Source organism: Amphichorda felina (assembly GCF_050947745.1).
Source record: "Amphichorda felina strain 45539 chromosome Unknown scaffold_5, whole genome shotgun sequence".
NCBI lineage: Eukaryota > Fungi > Ascomycota > Sordariomycetes > Hypocreales > Bionectriaceae > Amphichorda > Amphichorda felina.
The window spans coordinates 2,729,852-2,744,037 of NW_028145045.1; the positions used below are offsets into that span (position 1 = coordinate 2,729,852).

The window sequence follows — 14,186 nt, forward strand, 5'->3', positions numbered from 1 at the left end:
GAAAACATCATCACCCGCTCTCCAACTTTTGCCGTCTACATTTACCCCGAATGAGGCCCGATCTCAAGTGCCATACATATCTGTGTCATTGAGGATTGAGGGGCTGAGGGGTTGTAGAGGGGCAGACTGGATCAGACTGGGGCAGAAACATACCAAACTGAGGATGAGCGGGGCAGAGCGGGTTGGTTTCGCCGGGAATTGCCGCTTTGGGACTCGACTGCCCCGTCTAAGTCGGTCGGCCTCCGGACCGACGTGATACATGATACATGATACGTACATCATCGTCACTTGATCGCGGGGCACAAGGCACAGTGAAAACGCGCTCACTGAATCACGTACTCCCCCTCACGCCCAAGCTTGCACAACACATCGCCATGGCCTCCCTCTTCTCTCTCGACGGCCATACGGCTCTCATCACCGGAGGCACCCGCGGCATCGGCCAGGCTGTTGCCCTCGCCCTCGCCGAGGCCGGCGCCGACATTATCCTAGTCCAGGTGCGTCTGCCTCACGTCCTCACATCGTATGTTATCTAACCTCGCACAGCGCGACACCTCTTCCACCACCACCAAGGACGCCATCGAGCAGCTCGGCCGCAAGGCCTGGATCTACACGGCCGAGCTCTCCTCCCCCGAGCAGGTCGCCGCCCTGACCCCCAAGGTCCTCGCCGACGGCCACCAGATCCGCATCCTCGTCACCTGCGCGGGAATCCAGCGCCGTCACCCCTGCGAGGCTTTCCCGGACGCCGACTTCGCCGAGGTCATGCAGGTCAACCTGACATCCGTCTTCTCCCTGTGCCGCGACGTTGGCGCCCACATGCTCACCCTCGACCCTAGCCCCGTCACCGGCCGCCGCGGCAGCGTCATCAACTTCGCCTCGCTGCTCACCTTCCAGGGCGGCCTCAACGTACCCGCCTATGCCGCCTCCAAGGGCGCCGTGGGCCAGCTGACCAAGAGCCTGGCCAACGGCTGGACCGAGCGCGGCATCACGGTCAACGCCATCGCCCCCGGCTACATCGCCACCGACATGAACGAGGCTCTGCTCAAGGACAAGGAACGCCTGGCGAGCATCTCAGCGCGCATCCCTGCGGGCCGCTGGGGTACGCCTGAGGACTTCAAGGGCACGGCTGTTTACCTGGCGAGCAGGGCGAGTGGCTACGTGAGCGGCCATGTGCTGACGGTGGATGGTGGCTGGATGGGGCGGTGATTTCGCGTCTCCGTGATAAGAAGTGATAGAATCAAATTGAAAAAAAAAAGAGTCATAAATTGGTGATATGTATTAGACGACGTTTCAGACTAGGTAGAGCTGTAAAACATCCCAGGCCCAGCCAGCTGGGGAAGTTGGCTGCGGAGGAAGCTCGCGCTCACTCCTCAGTCGCGCCAACACCACCCTCCTCCGCGCATGCAGAATCGTTCCTCCGCCCGCAACCATCGACATGACCTTACTTCGACGCTTCCTAACAATTATACCGCCCGGCTGTGGGGCTCTCTCCCGAATCCTATTGTCTTCTGTTAAAATCAATTTCCAACTCGATCTGGCACCAAGTGGTCCATGTACGTACTTGTGCTGGAGGGCTGCGATGCGGATGCGGGCGAGGGAGGAGTGGATCTCTTCCAACATTGCTGCTCTGACAGAGTCTCTAGGTTCGTGCTGGCGGTTTCTTACCCCGAATTATGTATCTCTCCTTCATGGGAATAATATACCGAACTGCTGGTAACACTGGTGGCCGGGTGAGCCGCCAGCTCCTCCGCACGCTACGTCGTCTTTATATATATACCTTTGGAATTCCCCTCTTGGGCATATGCAAAGAGATGCTGCTCGCCACGAGCTTAAAATTCTCCGAAGTGGCCGAAAGCTCCGACACCCAAATATTGGTCACATTGTCGGCCGGCCCCCTCGAGTCTCGACGCCATGGCTCGAAGTTTGGCGGCCGACTCCGAGCTTCCCCAAGCCTTTTACCCGTCACACGCGGGGCCCCATGTGATGTCAAGGTGCCGTTCTAGAAACTGGGGAATCGGGGACCGCCCCAAATTCTCCTGCGAAGGAGAGGGTCTCGAAAAGTCGGATCATATCTGTACCACCGGCTGGATATTGGATCCTTGTCAGATCAGCAGGCTGGGGTTATGCACAGAACTAATATGCCCATTTCGTGGCCAGGAGACAATAAAGGAGGACCGCACGCATCATACTGGACGCAAAAAAAGACGCTTTCAAAGTTGGATAATAATGGGATATCTTTCAACATAGTGGCATGATCAATAGACCAAAATCCCACCATTAGCAAATCGGCAATAGATGACACTTGGATATCATCCGCGCCTCCTTTGGTCAATTACCTCTGAACTACCACTTTGGCTTAATCAAAGCTGTCCAAGCCTCTTCCGTCACATGTGCCGTTGCAGCTCATAGACATGCGGATCTTTGGCTTGGCCACCCCCAAGCCTCTAGATCAAGGAGTCCGCTCGTGTTTTCGCAGCACGGGAGAACATACCTAGCCAGGGTTGCTTCTCCACAGGCGAGGGTGTCTCGTGACACCTGGTGCTCCCAATCTGCCCATATGACCTGCCCATAGAACCCGTCCGTCCGACATCCGGGGAGCTTTCATAGTCACCAATATTCCCTTCCACGACCAGGTTCTGCACACCAAAAACTTGCCATGGCTCAAGGCAGTTCAGCACTGGCCGGGCAGGCCGCATATACACCGCAAGGGCAAGTCCCACGCAACGGAAAAAATCAAGTCTATTGTCTATGCTTTCGCTCGCCAAGCCGGCATGTATCCCAAACCGAGCGCTTATATCTTGCTTCCTGCGCCATGCAAACAGGGTCAGCGCATCTTTTCCAAATGCAACCGCCTGATCCCAAAACAGTAATTAAAGAGAGAGAGAGAGAGAGAGAGAGAGGTAAGGTGGGAGGGGAAATATAGACGCCCCTTAAATGGTAGAGTATTCTTGAAAAAAAAAAAGAATACGCAGAGGGAAAGATTGGTTGGAGAGGGGGTTTTAGCTTATTGAGATTTGGCAGTACTCTTGTTGCTGGAGCCCTCGTAGTAGTGCGCCATCTGCAGGCCCGCCCGCCGGAAGCCGCACTTGATGTAGAAGCCCTCGTTGGCCTCGCTGCAGTCGAGGATGCTCTTGTAGCAGTCGACCTTCTCGGCGACGTAGTCGAGGGCCTGGATGAGGCGCAGGCCGAGCTTCTTGCCCTGCTGGTCGCGCGCGACGGCAATGTCCTCGATGTGCCCGACGGCGCCGAGGCTGTGGATGCTATGTGGGGGGAAAAGGGAGAATTGTCAGTGGCAGGTATTGAAACGCCGACTAGTTGGGCATGGTGAGACAACGTACAACTTGCGCTCGACAATCAGGGCGCCGGTCGCGACGACGGGGGTGTCTGGGCGCGAGGGGTCCTCGATGACGATGATGTAGTAGCCGCCCTGCTTGAGCATGGCGTCGAACTGGGCGCCGAAGCCCTCCTCGGAGACATCGCCAACGGTGGTGAGGACGCGGAGGCAGTCAATGAAGCCGGTGGTGTAGTCGGAGCGGCGCAGGGCGCGCAGCCTGTAGCCCTGGGGTAGAGCGGCTTGCACCTCGGGGGAAAGGAGATTGTCGGCGAAGAGTTCGGCCATTGGGGCTGGGCGGCGGCGGCTGGATGTGTGGGAGGAGAGGACGACCGAGAGAGGGTATTCAATAACGAGTGTGAGGTCGAGGAGAAGTAGCGGAGAGAAGCGAGGGGGTCGAGGATAGTTTATTGACAAGTGAAGTGCGTGATGCCTGCGGACAAGAGCGGCATAAAAGAAATCCCACGCCAAGATTGACGACGGGATGTGAGACGCAGCAGCGGCTCAGGGTCACTCCAGGGGCCGTGGCACACTGGCAGGGGCCTTGGGCTCCGCCTGGCTGGTCGGGTGCTGCACACTGCTGCACACTGCTGATTCCAGCCTCCGGCCTCCACTGCCGCCGGGGGAATCCCGGTGCACAGCTGCTGCGCCTCACCTGCAGTGGCGCCCCTGGCCCCAGGCCTAGCCCTGAGCTAGGTTCCATCGTCACTGTGAGCTGAGAACCTCAGCGGGCGTACTGGACCTTCAGTGCTGTGCTGAGCGCGTGCTTGGGTTTGCACCAGGGGACCAGGGCTCCACCGCCCTCCCGTGTTTATTCTTGGAAACAGATTGCCTGGGCCTGATTCTCCCATCTCATCCAATCCAATTCTCACTGCTTCATCGCTTTGTCCGTTCCCCGCTCTGTTCTCGTGTTGCCCAAACTAGTGCTGCGATATCTTCGGCGCCGGCCCTCATCACACGTAGTCGTGTTTCCAATGGCGGTTTTGACTGTCTTTCCTGCGTCTGCCGTCTGCCGTCCGGTGGACATTGGGTTGCCAAGCAGCGGAATATGGCGGTAAGAATGCGACCACCAAGGTCATATAGCCATCCGGTGATGGTTTTCAGTTTTCTTCACCAATTGGCGCAAATGATCTTCCAGGCATCTGAAATCGAGACTCGTGGCCTCATCGGGCAATACACCCGTACCTGAGCTTCTGCGCCGGCCACGTTGACCTCAATCTTGCCACTTGTTGCGGTCACGGCCATGGTGGAACCCGATTCGCGGTTCCTGTTTTGCAGTCGTCAGAATCACATGCAATCAATGCCATCAAATCAATTTACGCGTTCAATGTTGCCATGTGCCTGTATCGGCACCAGCCCAATCCCAATTTCCAGTCACCTGGAATGAGCATCACGCTCGTGCTTTGCCATCAACAAGACTCGTCTCATTGGTACTCTACAGAGTGGTGCCCCATCGATATGTCGTCTGTTCTTCCATCGACTGTTCATCACCACCCAGTGTCATGGAATCCCAAGGGGCTGCAGACGATGCAGCCCTCGTATCACCTACCGCAACCGTTCCGCAGCCAGGACCAACGCTTCTCCCCTCGCCCGTTGCACGAGCCGTTAGCCTCGCAACGCGTTCGACCAGCTTTGCCATCAGATTGGGGTCCCTCTTCGGCTCCTACGGTCTCGATGCCGCCAAGCTCACCACTTTGACGAGCCTCGAGCTGGCGCGGGGCATGGTTGAAGGTATCCTCGTCAGAGCCGGCAGAGACGCTACTCTGCGACCACGGTCCGAGTTGGCAGAGGCCGATGCGGAGACCATCCTCGAGCGAAGTCTAGAGAGCCTACATCATGCCGTCAGCCAGGTCGTCTTCTGGACCTCTGCAAGCTTCCAGCTCACGGGCACCACTCTTTTTGCCGCGAGCGAGCTGTCTCAGATACTGCTCTCGTCTCTCGATCAGCTCTTCGGCTCGACTGATTCCTCTCGTGCTATCGCTAGCATCGTCACCTTGATCCGTCGCGAGTTCAATAACCCCAATACCGGGAATAGGGAAGAAAAGGTCGGTGTTGTCGACCTCATCCTCGCTCTTAGTGCTCTAGCATATCTCCAGCGAGGGTGCAGGAAGGCCCTGGACGAGGAGCGGAGAGCTCAGTTCCATGAGGAAGTTATTTGGGATGTAGTGGTGGTTGACGATGGTGAACGTGTGGACGTCCATGATGACACTCTTTCCTCTATCACTCGGAACCAGCAGGACTCTTATTTCAAGCCAGGCTTGGAAAGCCCCGGTAGTGGAAGCGATGGCGGCAGTATTGGGTCAGCCTCGCTACCGCCCGATTCGCTATATGCACACCAAGACGATGAGCAGGTCCTGGCTCGGCTTAAGAGCCAGATTACCTCGTCTCTATCTCCGGGCACCGCTGTCAACATATCAAGTTCCGTTTCGACAACCCAAACCATCACTGTGGACGTCCACGGCCCATCGTCGATGACACTGCCCACGCCACCTGGAGCTGAAATTGTCGAGACGAGGCAGCGGTCCCAAGGATCCCCCGACTCCAATGCCGAGGCATCCTACCGGGTTGTGTACAGGATTCATCGGAATAAGCTCAGAAACACATCTTTCCAGCGGCATGACGAGCCTCACTCCGACGTTGTCGAGCTCGACGACAATAGTCCAGAACTTGAGAGACTAAACCGTCTTCAAGAGGCGAGGCAGATAAGCAGGCCACCATCCCCAGTCTTGTCTAGACAGCCTATTTCGGGGCCCTCCAGCTTCACTCACACCCACTCTCGAGAAGACCCTTCTCGGTCGGCCATGGTTGGTCCCCAAATAACACCTTTGGGGCCTTCCAGCGTCCCAACGCGAACCTCTTCCTCCCAGCCGGCATTCTCATCGCCACCAAAATCAGGGGCTGAAAACTCAGCAGATCAGAAGAAGCCGAGGATGCCTTTGACCAAATCAAGTTCCCAAACGAATCTTGCCAAGGCCAAGCATGAATTGACGGATGTAAAGAAGCCACCGGCGAAGAAGAAGACGGACGTGGCTGACGCCAAGAATCCCGAGAAGAAGGGTGGGCTGAAGCAGGTCCTCAAAGGCAGCAGCGAGTCCATCTCCAGCATGTGGAACAAAGACCCAACAAGCTCGGGTGCTCCAGGTATTTCAACTAGAACAAGACCGCAATGGAGGGCTGCGGGTGGAAACACCGATCCCAGCTCTACCAAGTTAAAGCCTCCTATACCCCGAAAGCACAATTCTACCAACCAACGACCATCTTCGCGCTCCCATATCCATTTTGATCCTGAGTCGATACCTCGGAGCTCGTCTCGGGCCAGCTACGTCTCCATCCATGAGCGCCGGCGCGACTCTATCATCTCCCTGACAGACTCTTATTCCGTCCGTTCGTCAGGAGAGCTCCGACCGGCCTCGCCAACCATCACGAGAACCGAGATGTCCGGGATAGACTCTCTTTCCCGGCAACCGAACGAGCCCGTTACGCCTCCGCCCTTCAGGGGTCACCATAGACGTGCCGCCTCCCACGTCCCTAGCATTTACAGCTTGGCCACGAATGACTCGCAGACGTCGTTGGTTCTGTCCTCTTACTACCAGAAGAGCGCCTACAACACTTCGGACGCTTTGGATGCACTCAGAAGAGCGGGCGCCGTGGAAGGAACCTTCCCCTCTGCACATCTTTTGCACAACATATCCCGATACATGCGCTTCTCGTCGGCCTCGTATGGTTCCAATTTCCTCAGACTCATGGGCATCTCCAGCAATATGCCCAGCCTTCAAACTGCTGATGAGACGCATCACGACGTCCGTCACTTCCTACACCACACCGACTCGGGGGAGGAGAGCATTCTCCTGGCATCGTTTGTGGATCCCGGCGGTGGAAGTGACTCAACAGGCTCCACGGAATCGGGCATGCCTTTGGTACACTACATCTCGCTTGACCACGAGGCCAAGGCGGTGGTGCTTGCTTGTAGGGGGACGTTGGGGTTTGAGGATGTGTTAGCTGATCTGACATGCGACTATGATCGCCTAGTATGGCGAGGGCGCGGTTTCAGGGTCCACAAGGGCATCCATGCGTCTGCGCGCCGAATTCTCTACGGCGGCGACGGTCGCGTCCTCATCACACTCCAGGAAGCCCTCAGGGAGTTCCCAGACTATGGGCTAGTTCTCTGCGGGCACTCGCTAGGGGGCGCAGTCACCTCACTGCTGGGCGTCATGCTCTCGGAGCCAAATCCTCACGGGACAGGTTTTGTGACAGCTTCCGATTCACATGGCAGGCAGCTTACTGATGGCTCTGGAGATGCCAAGTTCAGCGATGTTCGGCTGCCACCAGGTCGGCCCATCCACGTCTTTGCCTACGGACCTCCTGGCGCCATGTCAGCCACGCTGTGTAAGATGACCAAAGGCCTCATCACCACCGTTATCCATGGTGGCGATATCGTCCCGCACCTATCCCTCGGTGTTCTGCACGACTTCCAAGCCGTGGCCGTGGCGTTCAAGAAGGAGGAGAACCAAGCCAAAGTAGAGCTTCGACAGCGAATGTGGCAGGCCTTCCAAAGCAACGTGACCGACAGGTTCTACGCATACCGCCCACCCTCAGCAGCCATCTCGGACAAGGACGAGCGCTGGATGCTGCCGGCCCTGGAATCCCTGAGGGGCCACATGAATAACGAGAAGCTCATGCCCCCCGGAGAGGTCTTCTGCATCGAGAGCCAGCGGGTCCTCCGGCGGGACGCGTTCCTCCTGGCGGATGAGCAGCACATTGGGCGGCCGGCCCGGAGGATCGTGCTTCGCTACGTCCGGGACGTGCAGGCGCGGTTCCGCGAGATGCGCTTCGGGACGGGCATGCTCATCGATCACTCGCCGGCCAAGTACGAGGCGGCGCTGGACAAGCTGCGGCTTGGTGTTGCGGAATGACCGAGAAGTCCGTCCACACGGCCATTGCCTTTTTGTACGTATAAGCTCACCACACGTATGTGGCGATATAAGACGGTATAGAGAAGACAAGCTTTGGATACTATAGATTTTTGTACACGACGATACCCTACAGTTATTTATACTTCATTCACTTCATAACATCTCATGTCCCTCAGTCAGCCGTAGTCGTCAGAATCTTGCCATCATCATCGTAGAAAATCTCCTTAGCCTTGACGGAGCGCAGGTGGTCGACGCCGCCGCTGAGCTCGCAGTCGTGGTAGAAGAGGTACGTCCTGCCCTCGTACTCGACAATGGAGTGGTGAGTGGTCCAGCCGAGGACGGGCTCGAGGATGCGCCCGCCGTAGGTGAAAGGCCCCAGGGGGCTGCTCGACGTGGCGTAGCACAGGAAGTGCGAGTCGCCCGTCGAGTAGCTGAAGTAGTAGACGCCGTTGCGCTTGTGCACCCACGCGGCCTCGAAGAAGCGCCTGTCGTGGTCGTCGGCGGCGATGGGCTCGCCCGTCTCGGGCGCCAGGATGGTCAGCTCCTGCACGTCGGAGGCGAACTGGTGCATGTCCGGGGTCATGCGCGCGGCGCGGGGCCCCTGGGCGGCGACGCCGGCGCCGCTGCGCTCCTTGGGGCCCTGCCACGAGGCGTCGAACTTGTCATTGCCGTCTTGGTAGCACTGCATCTGGCCGCCCCAGAGGCCGCCAAAGTAGAGGTAGGCCTCGCCGTCGTCGTCGACGAAGCACGCCGGGTCGATGCTGTAGGAGCCGCAGATGGGCTCAGGGTCGGGCGTGAATGGACCCTCGGGCGAGTCGCCCTCGGCGACGCCGATGCGGAAGATGCCCTCCTTGTCGCGGGCGGGGAAGTACAGGTAGTACTTGCCGTTCTTGGCGGCGGCGTCGGGGGCCCAGAGCTGCTTGGAGACCCAGGGGACGTCCTCGGTGCGCAGGACGACGCCGTGGTCGGTGACGGACTTGAGGTCGGTGGTGGAGAAGACGTGGTAGTCGGCCATGTCGTACTGGTCGCCATTGTCGTTGAACTGGATGTCCGTCTCGCGGTCGTGGCTGGGGTAGATGTAGATGCGCCCGTTGAAGACGTGCGCCGACGGGTCGGCCGTGTAGGTGCTGGTGATGAGGGGAGCCATCTTGACGGCGGGAGGAGGGGGGATGCTGTGAGAGAGAGGGGGTATGTGGGAGGATGAGGATGAGGGCGAAGGGAGATGAGGTGAAGAATAGGGTGATATATGCGTCTTCGCTTCAACCCCACAGTCCCAGCGACTCAATGAGTCTCATACTTAGGCAGAGGTGGCGATGGAGTCACTGGATTTATCCAGCGTTGATTTACCCGGCTTTAACAGAACAGCCGCGTGTCGGACTGGCGGAGAGCATCGAACCCGATTGCGGAGATGGCCTCTAGTCCTCGTCTTGGCAGCCGTCGGAGCCAAGAACCGGTAATAGCCATCAGGGCATCGTCTGCGATGTTGACGAGGTATAATAGCCATGTCGAGGCCGAGTGGATCGGTTTGGACTGGAGGGGAAGATGGGAATTGGAGATGTGTGGGGTTGGGGCTGCAGTGTTGCAGGTGAGGTCATCAGATCAAGGGTTAATTCAGCTTCGGCCACCACCTCCAAACTTCACCTTGACTTCAAGGTTGACAGTCAACACCAATCCCGTCCGCATCTCGACCCGCGAGAAATGACAGATGGAACACCCGCCGTAAACTACGACAAGCCCGTCCCGCGGGGCCCCAAGTCGCCAACCCGCGTCGCCCAGGTGCGTGTGCAGAACCGTCGCCGCGAGCACCTGCAGCGCCATCCGTCCTACTTTGACAGCCTCGACCACGAGCTGGCCGGTACGACAGATACACCCATCTTATTTGGAATGACACGGTGCTGACTAGTGACTCCCGCAGATCCTGCGCTTTACGAGCGCCTCATCAAGCACTTCCAGTCCGCGTCGGAGCGTACGGCCGAGGTCAAGGTCAAAGGCTATGGCCGCACCCTCGAGGCATCGTTGCTGCGCGGGGAAAATAAGCTCGCGGAGCTAGCATCCGCCAAGGAGGGGACATCGTCGCTGCACTCGAACCCCAGCGCGTCCAGCGTCAACTCGGCGCTCGAGAACCGCTGGGACGCACCCGCCAACGACAAGCAGGAGGGGCTGGACCTGTGGCAAGCATTCCTGGAGGACAGGTTCGTCAGGGGGAGGGACGACGATTTTGACTATGGGAGGGTGGATGGGGATGAGGAGCTAGATGTCTGGGAGAAAGAGGGCGACGAGGAGCGGTGGTACGAGGACGAGGAGCCGAGTTGGGTGGAGGGGAATGGGAGTAATGGGAGAGGCGAGAGGAAGGGCGAGACGGGGATCCAAGATTACTGAAGGGCCAAGTTGGCGACGCCTTCCGCGACTCATCATGGCGGTAAGTTATCCAGCTATAAAGGATTTTATCGATGATACAGGCCATATCACAGGTATAGGGTATTCACATGGTGGTGTTTCGGGCTAGGCCTGTTTATTGTGGCCCAGCTCTCCATGTGCTAGTTGAGTTGAGTTATTAAGGTAAATATGAGGTATCTCTGGGTACCGTGTGCGTAACAGTCAATCTAGATCTGAGACGCCGGCGGTCCTAATGACTAGCAATGAACCAGCGGATCGACGCGGCGGTTTGAGCGGCCTTCTCCATAAGGTTGCTGCGATTCGGAATGTTGCGAAGAAGCGCCACAAAATTGAAACGCTGGCTTACCAGCGCGGCGGAGACCATTCCATCTCGAGCCCAAACTTGATTCATAGACCCCATCTTAATGTGCCTAGAGGAGGGCAAAGACTTTTGAAACCCAACGAGACGCGTAGAGGAGCGCAAAGGATGCGTGTGCATTGAGCGATGAAGTGCAGGGCCTCGATCGAGGCGCGGGTGTGCAGATGGCACGGCGTAACAACAGGGATGGCGAAACTGGCAGCAAGTCGTAGGACAAGGCACCGCACCGTATGCATGAAGGTTTCCTGGTCCAAGGTGGGTGCGTGCAATACATGTACACAACTTGAGGACCCTCGTTCGATTTGACACGTTGTGCTGAGTACCTGCTGGTATCCTGCGGTGCTCCTCTGGACTAGAGTCTAGTGTGTGTGCGGTGCCGATGTCCATATCGATCTCAGATCCAACGCCCCGATTGTCCGTCTCTCGTCTCGCGTCCGTCGTCCCTCGTCTCCCAACAACATTAAAACACCCATCACCAGCGACGCCCCCAGTGCCAGCAGCCCAGCTCAGCAGACAGCAGACCGATACCAGCCAGGCCAGCATGGCTGCAGCAGCGACGGCGCCCCCATCCCAATTGCACTGACCCGAGAGCCCCTACAGCCTCGGCCAGCGGTGCGGTGCGAGCCATGGCATCCGACATTGCCTTGCGCATCAAGAGCAGACTGCTGAAGAGGCGCCATTCATCCAACGCTCCGTCCTTCATCTCCCACGGGAGCGCTGCGTCGTCCGTTGGCAGCGAGAGCCTGCCCAGGAGCAAGACGCCCAGCCATCACGCTGAGCAGCCCTCGCCACTGTCCAGCGACGGCAGAGAAAATGGCCCCGTGTTGGTCGTGGGCGATGGCGCCCAGAGCCTAACGGGAGCTAAGGGCGACCCGCCCCAGCAGCAGTCCCAGCACCAGCCCAGCGATCGACAACCACCAGCAGCAGCTTCACCACATTCGCAAACACATCCTCACCCTCAACCCCAGCTTGCACTCGCCCCAGCGCAGCCCCATACCTCGCCACGATCCCCTACATCGTCCTCCCGCCTGCACAGTATCGACGAAGGCATTAGCTCGAATTCGCCCACCGCTGCGGCCGCCGCGCACGACCACCTCCTCAGCGCCCACGACAGTAGCGAATCCGCCCTAACCCGTGACAGGCGACCGGGACCCCTCGAGCTCAACCTTATCTCCAACCACCACCTCCATCCCGACGCAGCCGCCGCATTCGCCCAGCAGCCCTCCAGCGCAAACACACCTGCCGGAGCGACATCTCCCTCCTTCCACCCACCGGCGCCGCTGCGGCGCCAGAGCATCATCTCCCACCGCCAGACGAGCCTCATCAAGACTCTGCTGCAGGCGCCCTCGACGAATGACGGCGAGGACCCGACCATCGACCTCGACCCCGACATGGTCACGACCCGCAAGATCTGGGTCAAGAGGCCCCATGCCTCTCCGACCCTCGTCACCATCAACGAGGACGACCTTGTCGACGACGTTCGCGACATGATCCTCCGCAAATACGCCAACTCTCTCGGCCGCACATTTGACTCCCCCGACCTCACCCTGCGAATCTGCCCCCGCGACCCGAGCCAGAAGGAGCGCATCCTCGGCCCCGAGGAGCACATGGGCCGCACATTTGACACCTACTTTCCTGGCGGCCAGAACGTCGACGAGGCTCTCATCATCGACATCCCCCGCCGCACACCCAAACCCTCGCCACGGCCCACCGGCCTCTACGTGACCGAGGATGGCCGACCCCCCGAGGCTGGGGATGGTTACTTCCCCCCTGTTATTGCCGGCGTACCTTCACCCCATCACCAAGTCGCCGTTCCAGCGCCGACTAATGGCACAGTCCCTCACTCGATTTCCGTCATCGGGACGGGCCAGATCCCCCCGATCCCGTCCCCCGGCGGCACCAGGCGTGCCTATCAGCGGGCCGAGCGACCCAGGGCCGTCCGTACTCACGCATCGTCCCCGAATGCCGTAGCCAACGGCAACCAGGCCTCGAATGCTGCCTCCGATCCGGCCACCCACGGTATGCAGCATTATCTCCACCGGCCGTCCCACTCACGCGCTCACTCCAGCTCCTCAGACCACAAGGGATTATCACAGTCCGGTGCACCTCCTATGCCCACCTCACCCGTCACGCAGAGCGCTCAGGGCCGCGTCGCCACGCCCCCGCCGAGGGTCTCGTCCCCGCGACAGTCCGCCAGCCGCATCAAGAAGACCAAGAAGCCGTCCGAGTACCCCTCCCTGCAGGGCGTCCAGAGCATCCTCAGCGGCGGCGTCCCGCCCATCAGCGTCCTCATCGTCGAAGATAACCCCATCAACCTGAAGCTGCTGGAGGCGTTTGTCAAGCGGCTCAAGGTCCGGTGGCAGACGGCCATGAACGGCAGAGACGCTGTCAAGAAGTGGAGGACCGGTGGGTTCCATCTTGTGCTGATGGATATCCAGCTGCCCGTCATGAATGGTCTAGATGCCACGAGAGAGATCCGAAGACTGGAGCGCGTCAACTCGATTGGCGTCTTTTCCTCGTCACCGAGCAGCCTGCCTGATGAGGAGGGCGAGGACGGAGAGCTCAACGACCAGGATCGCCTGGAAAACCTCAGCCTCTTTAAGAGCCCTGTCATTATTGTAGCGCTGACCGCCAGCTCCCTCCAGAGTGACAGACACGATGCGTTGGCTGCCGGCTGCAACGACTTCTTGACTAAGGTACGTTCTATGTTTGGTTTCTTCCGGTCTCAAAGCGACCTCTGGCTAATCCTGACATGTCTAGCCCGTCAACTTTGTCTGGCTCGAGAGGAAGGTCATGGAATGGGGCTGCATGCAGGCACTCATCGACTTTGACGGCTGGCGCAAGTGGAAAGACTTCACCCAGGACGAGGAGAACAGCGCCGCCAAGAAGACCTTGTCCTCTAAGCCCGTCTGGAAGAAGAAGTCCTCTCTTTCATGATGACATCTCCACGCAGCAACCCACGTCGACACGATACTGATCCCATTTTTGGAACAAACTTGTCTCATCTGAATTTTTTTTGTCCCTCTTACGACGCCAACACACAAAGTCACCTCGAAATACACGCTCGACCCTTTTCCCTTTTCTTTTTGGTAGGAACCACGTTGGGGCGGAATCCTGGCGGCAAACGTTTTTTTCTTTTTCAGGCGAGGGGCATTTGAACCTGGCGTTTTGTCACGATCAACCTTGTAAT

The 14,186-nt window shown here is 58.6% G+C and overlaps 6 protein-coding genes across 6 annotated transcripts; 4 read left to right on the forward strand and 2 right to left on the reverse strand.

Annotated features, from left to right (window-relative positions):
* Window positions 1-374: 374 nt before the first annotated feature.
* Window positions 375-1,203, forward strand: ACO1O0_005688 (uncharacterized protein; the record flags this gene model as incomplete). The annotated part of the gene is made up of 2 exons (XM_083195099.1): window positions 375-494; window positions 544-1,203. 2 exons carry the CDS (start codon window positions 375-377, stop codon window positions 1,201-1,203), a joined length of 780 nt encoding a protein of 259 aa, XP_083050012.1.
* A 1,798-nt stretch (window positions 1,204-3,001) lies between these two features.
* Window positions 3,002-3,616, reverse strand: GNA1 (acyl-CoA N-acyltransferase; the record flags this gene model as incomplete). Its single annotated transcript, XM_083195100.1, has 2 exons — window positions 3,002-3,257; window positions 3,336-3,616. 2 exons carry the CDS (start codon window positions 3,614-3,616, stop codon window positions 3,002-3,004), a joined length of 537 nt encoding a protein of 178 aa, XP_083050013.1.
* A 1,214-nt stretch (window positions 3,617-4,830) lies between these two features.
* ACO1O0_005690 (lipase family protein) lies at window positions 4,831-8,241 on the forward strand (the record flags this gene model as incomplete). The annotated part of the gene is made up of 1 exon (XM_083195101.1): window positions 4,831-8,241. One exon carries the CDS (start codon window positions 4,831-4,833, stop codon window positions 8,239-8,241), a length of 3,411 nt encoding a protein of 1,136 aa, XP_083050014.1.
* A 172-nt stretch (window positions 8,242-8,413) lies between these two features.
* ACO1O0_005691 (glycosyl hydrolase) lies at window positions 8,414-9,388 on the reverse strand (the record flags this gene model as incomplete). Its single annotated transcript, XM_083195102.1, has 1 exon — window positions 8,414-9,388. One exon carries the CDS (start codon window positions 9,386-9,388, stop codon window positions 8,414-8,416), a length of 975 nt encoding a protein of 324 aa, XP_083050015.1.
* A 551-nt stretch (window positions 9,389-9,939) lies between these two features.
* Window positions 9,940-10,620, forward strand: ACO1O0_005692 (uncharacterized protein; the record flags this gene model as incomplete). The annotated part of the gene is made up of 2 exons (XM_083195103.1): window positions 9,940-10,096; window positions 10,157-10,620. 2 exons carry the CDS (start codon window positions 9,940-9,942, stop codon window positions 10,618-10,620), a joined length of 621 nt encoding a protein of 206 aa, XP_083050016.1.
* A 610-nt stretch (window positions 10,621-11,230) lies between these two features.
* Window positions 11,231-13,933, forward strand: MgSsk1 (Two-component response regulator SSK1p; the record flags this gene model as incomplete). Its single annotated transcript, XM_083195104.1, has 3 exons — window positions 11,231-11,255; window positions 11,597-13,692; window positions 13,757-13,933. The coding sequence occupies 3 exons, from the start codon at window positions 11,231-11,233 to the stop codon at window positions 13,931-13,933; spliced, it is 2,298 nt and encodes a 765-aa protein (XP_083050017.1).
* Between the last annotated feature and the right edge of the window lie 253 nt (window positions 13,934-14,186).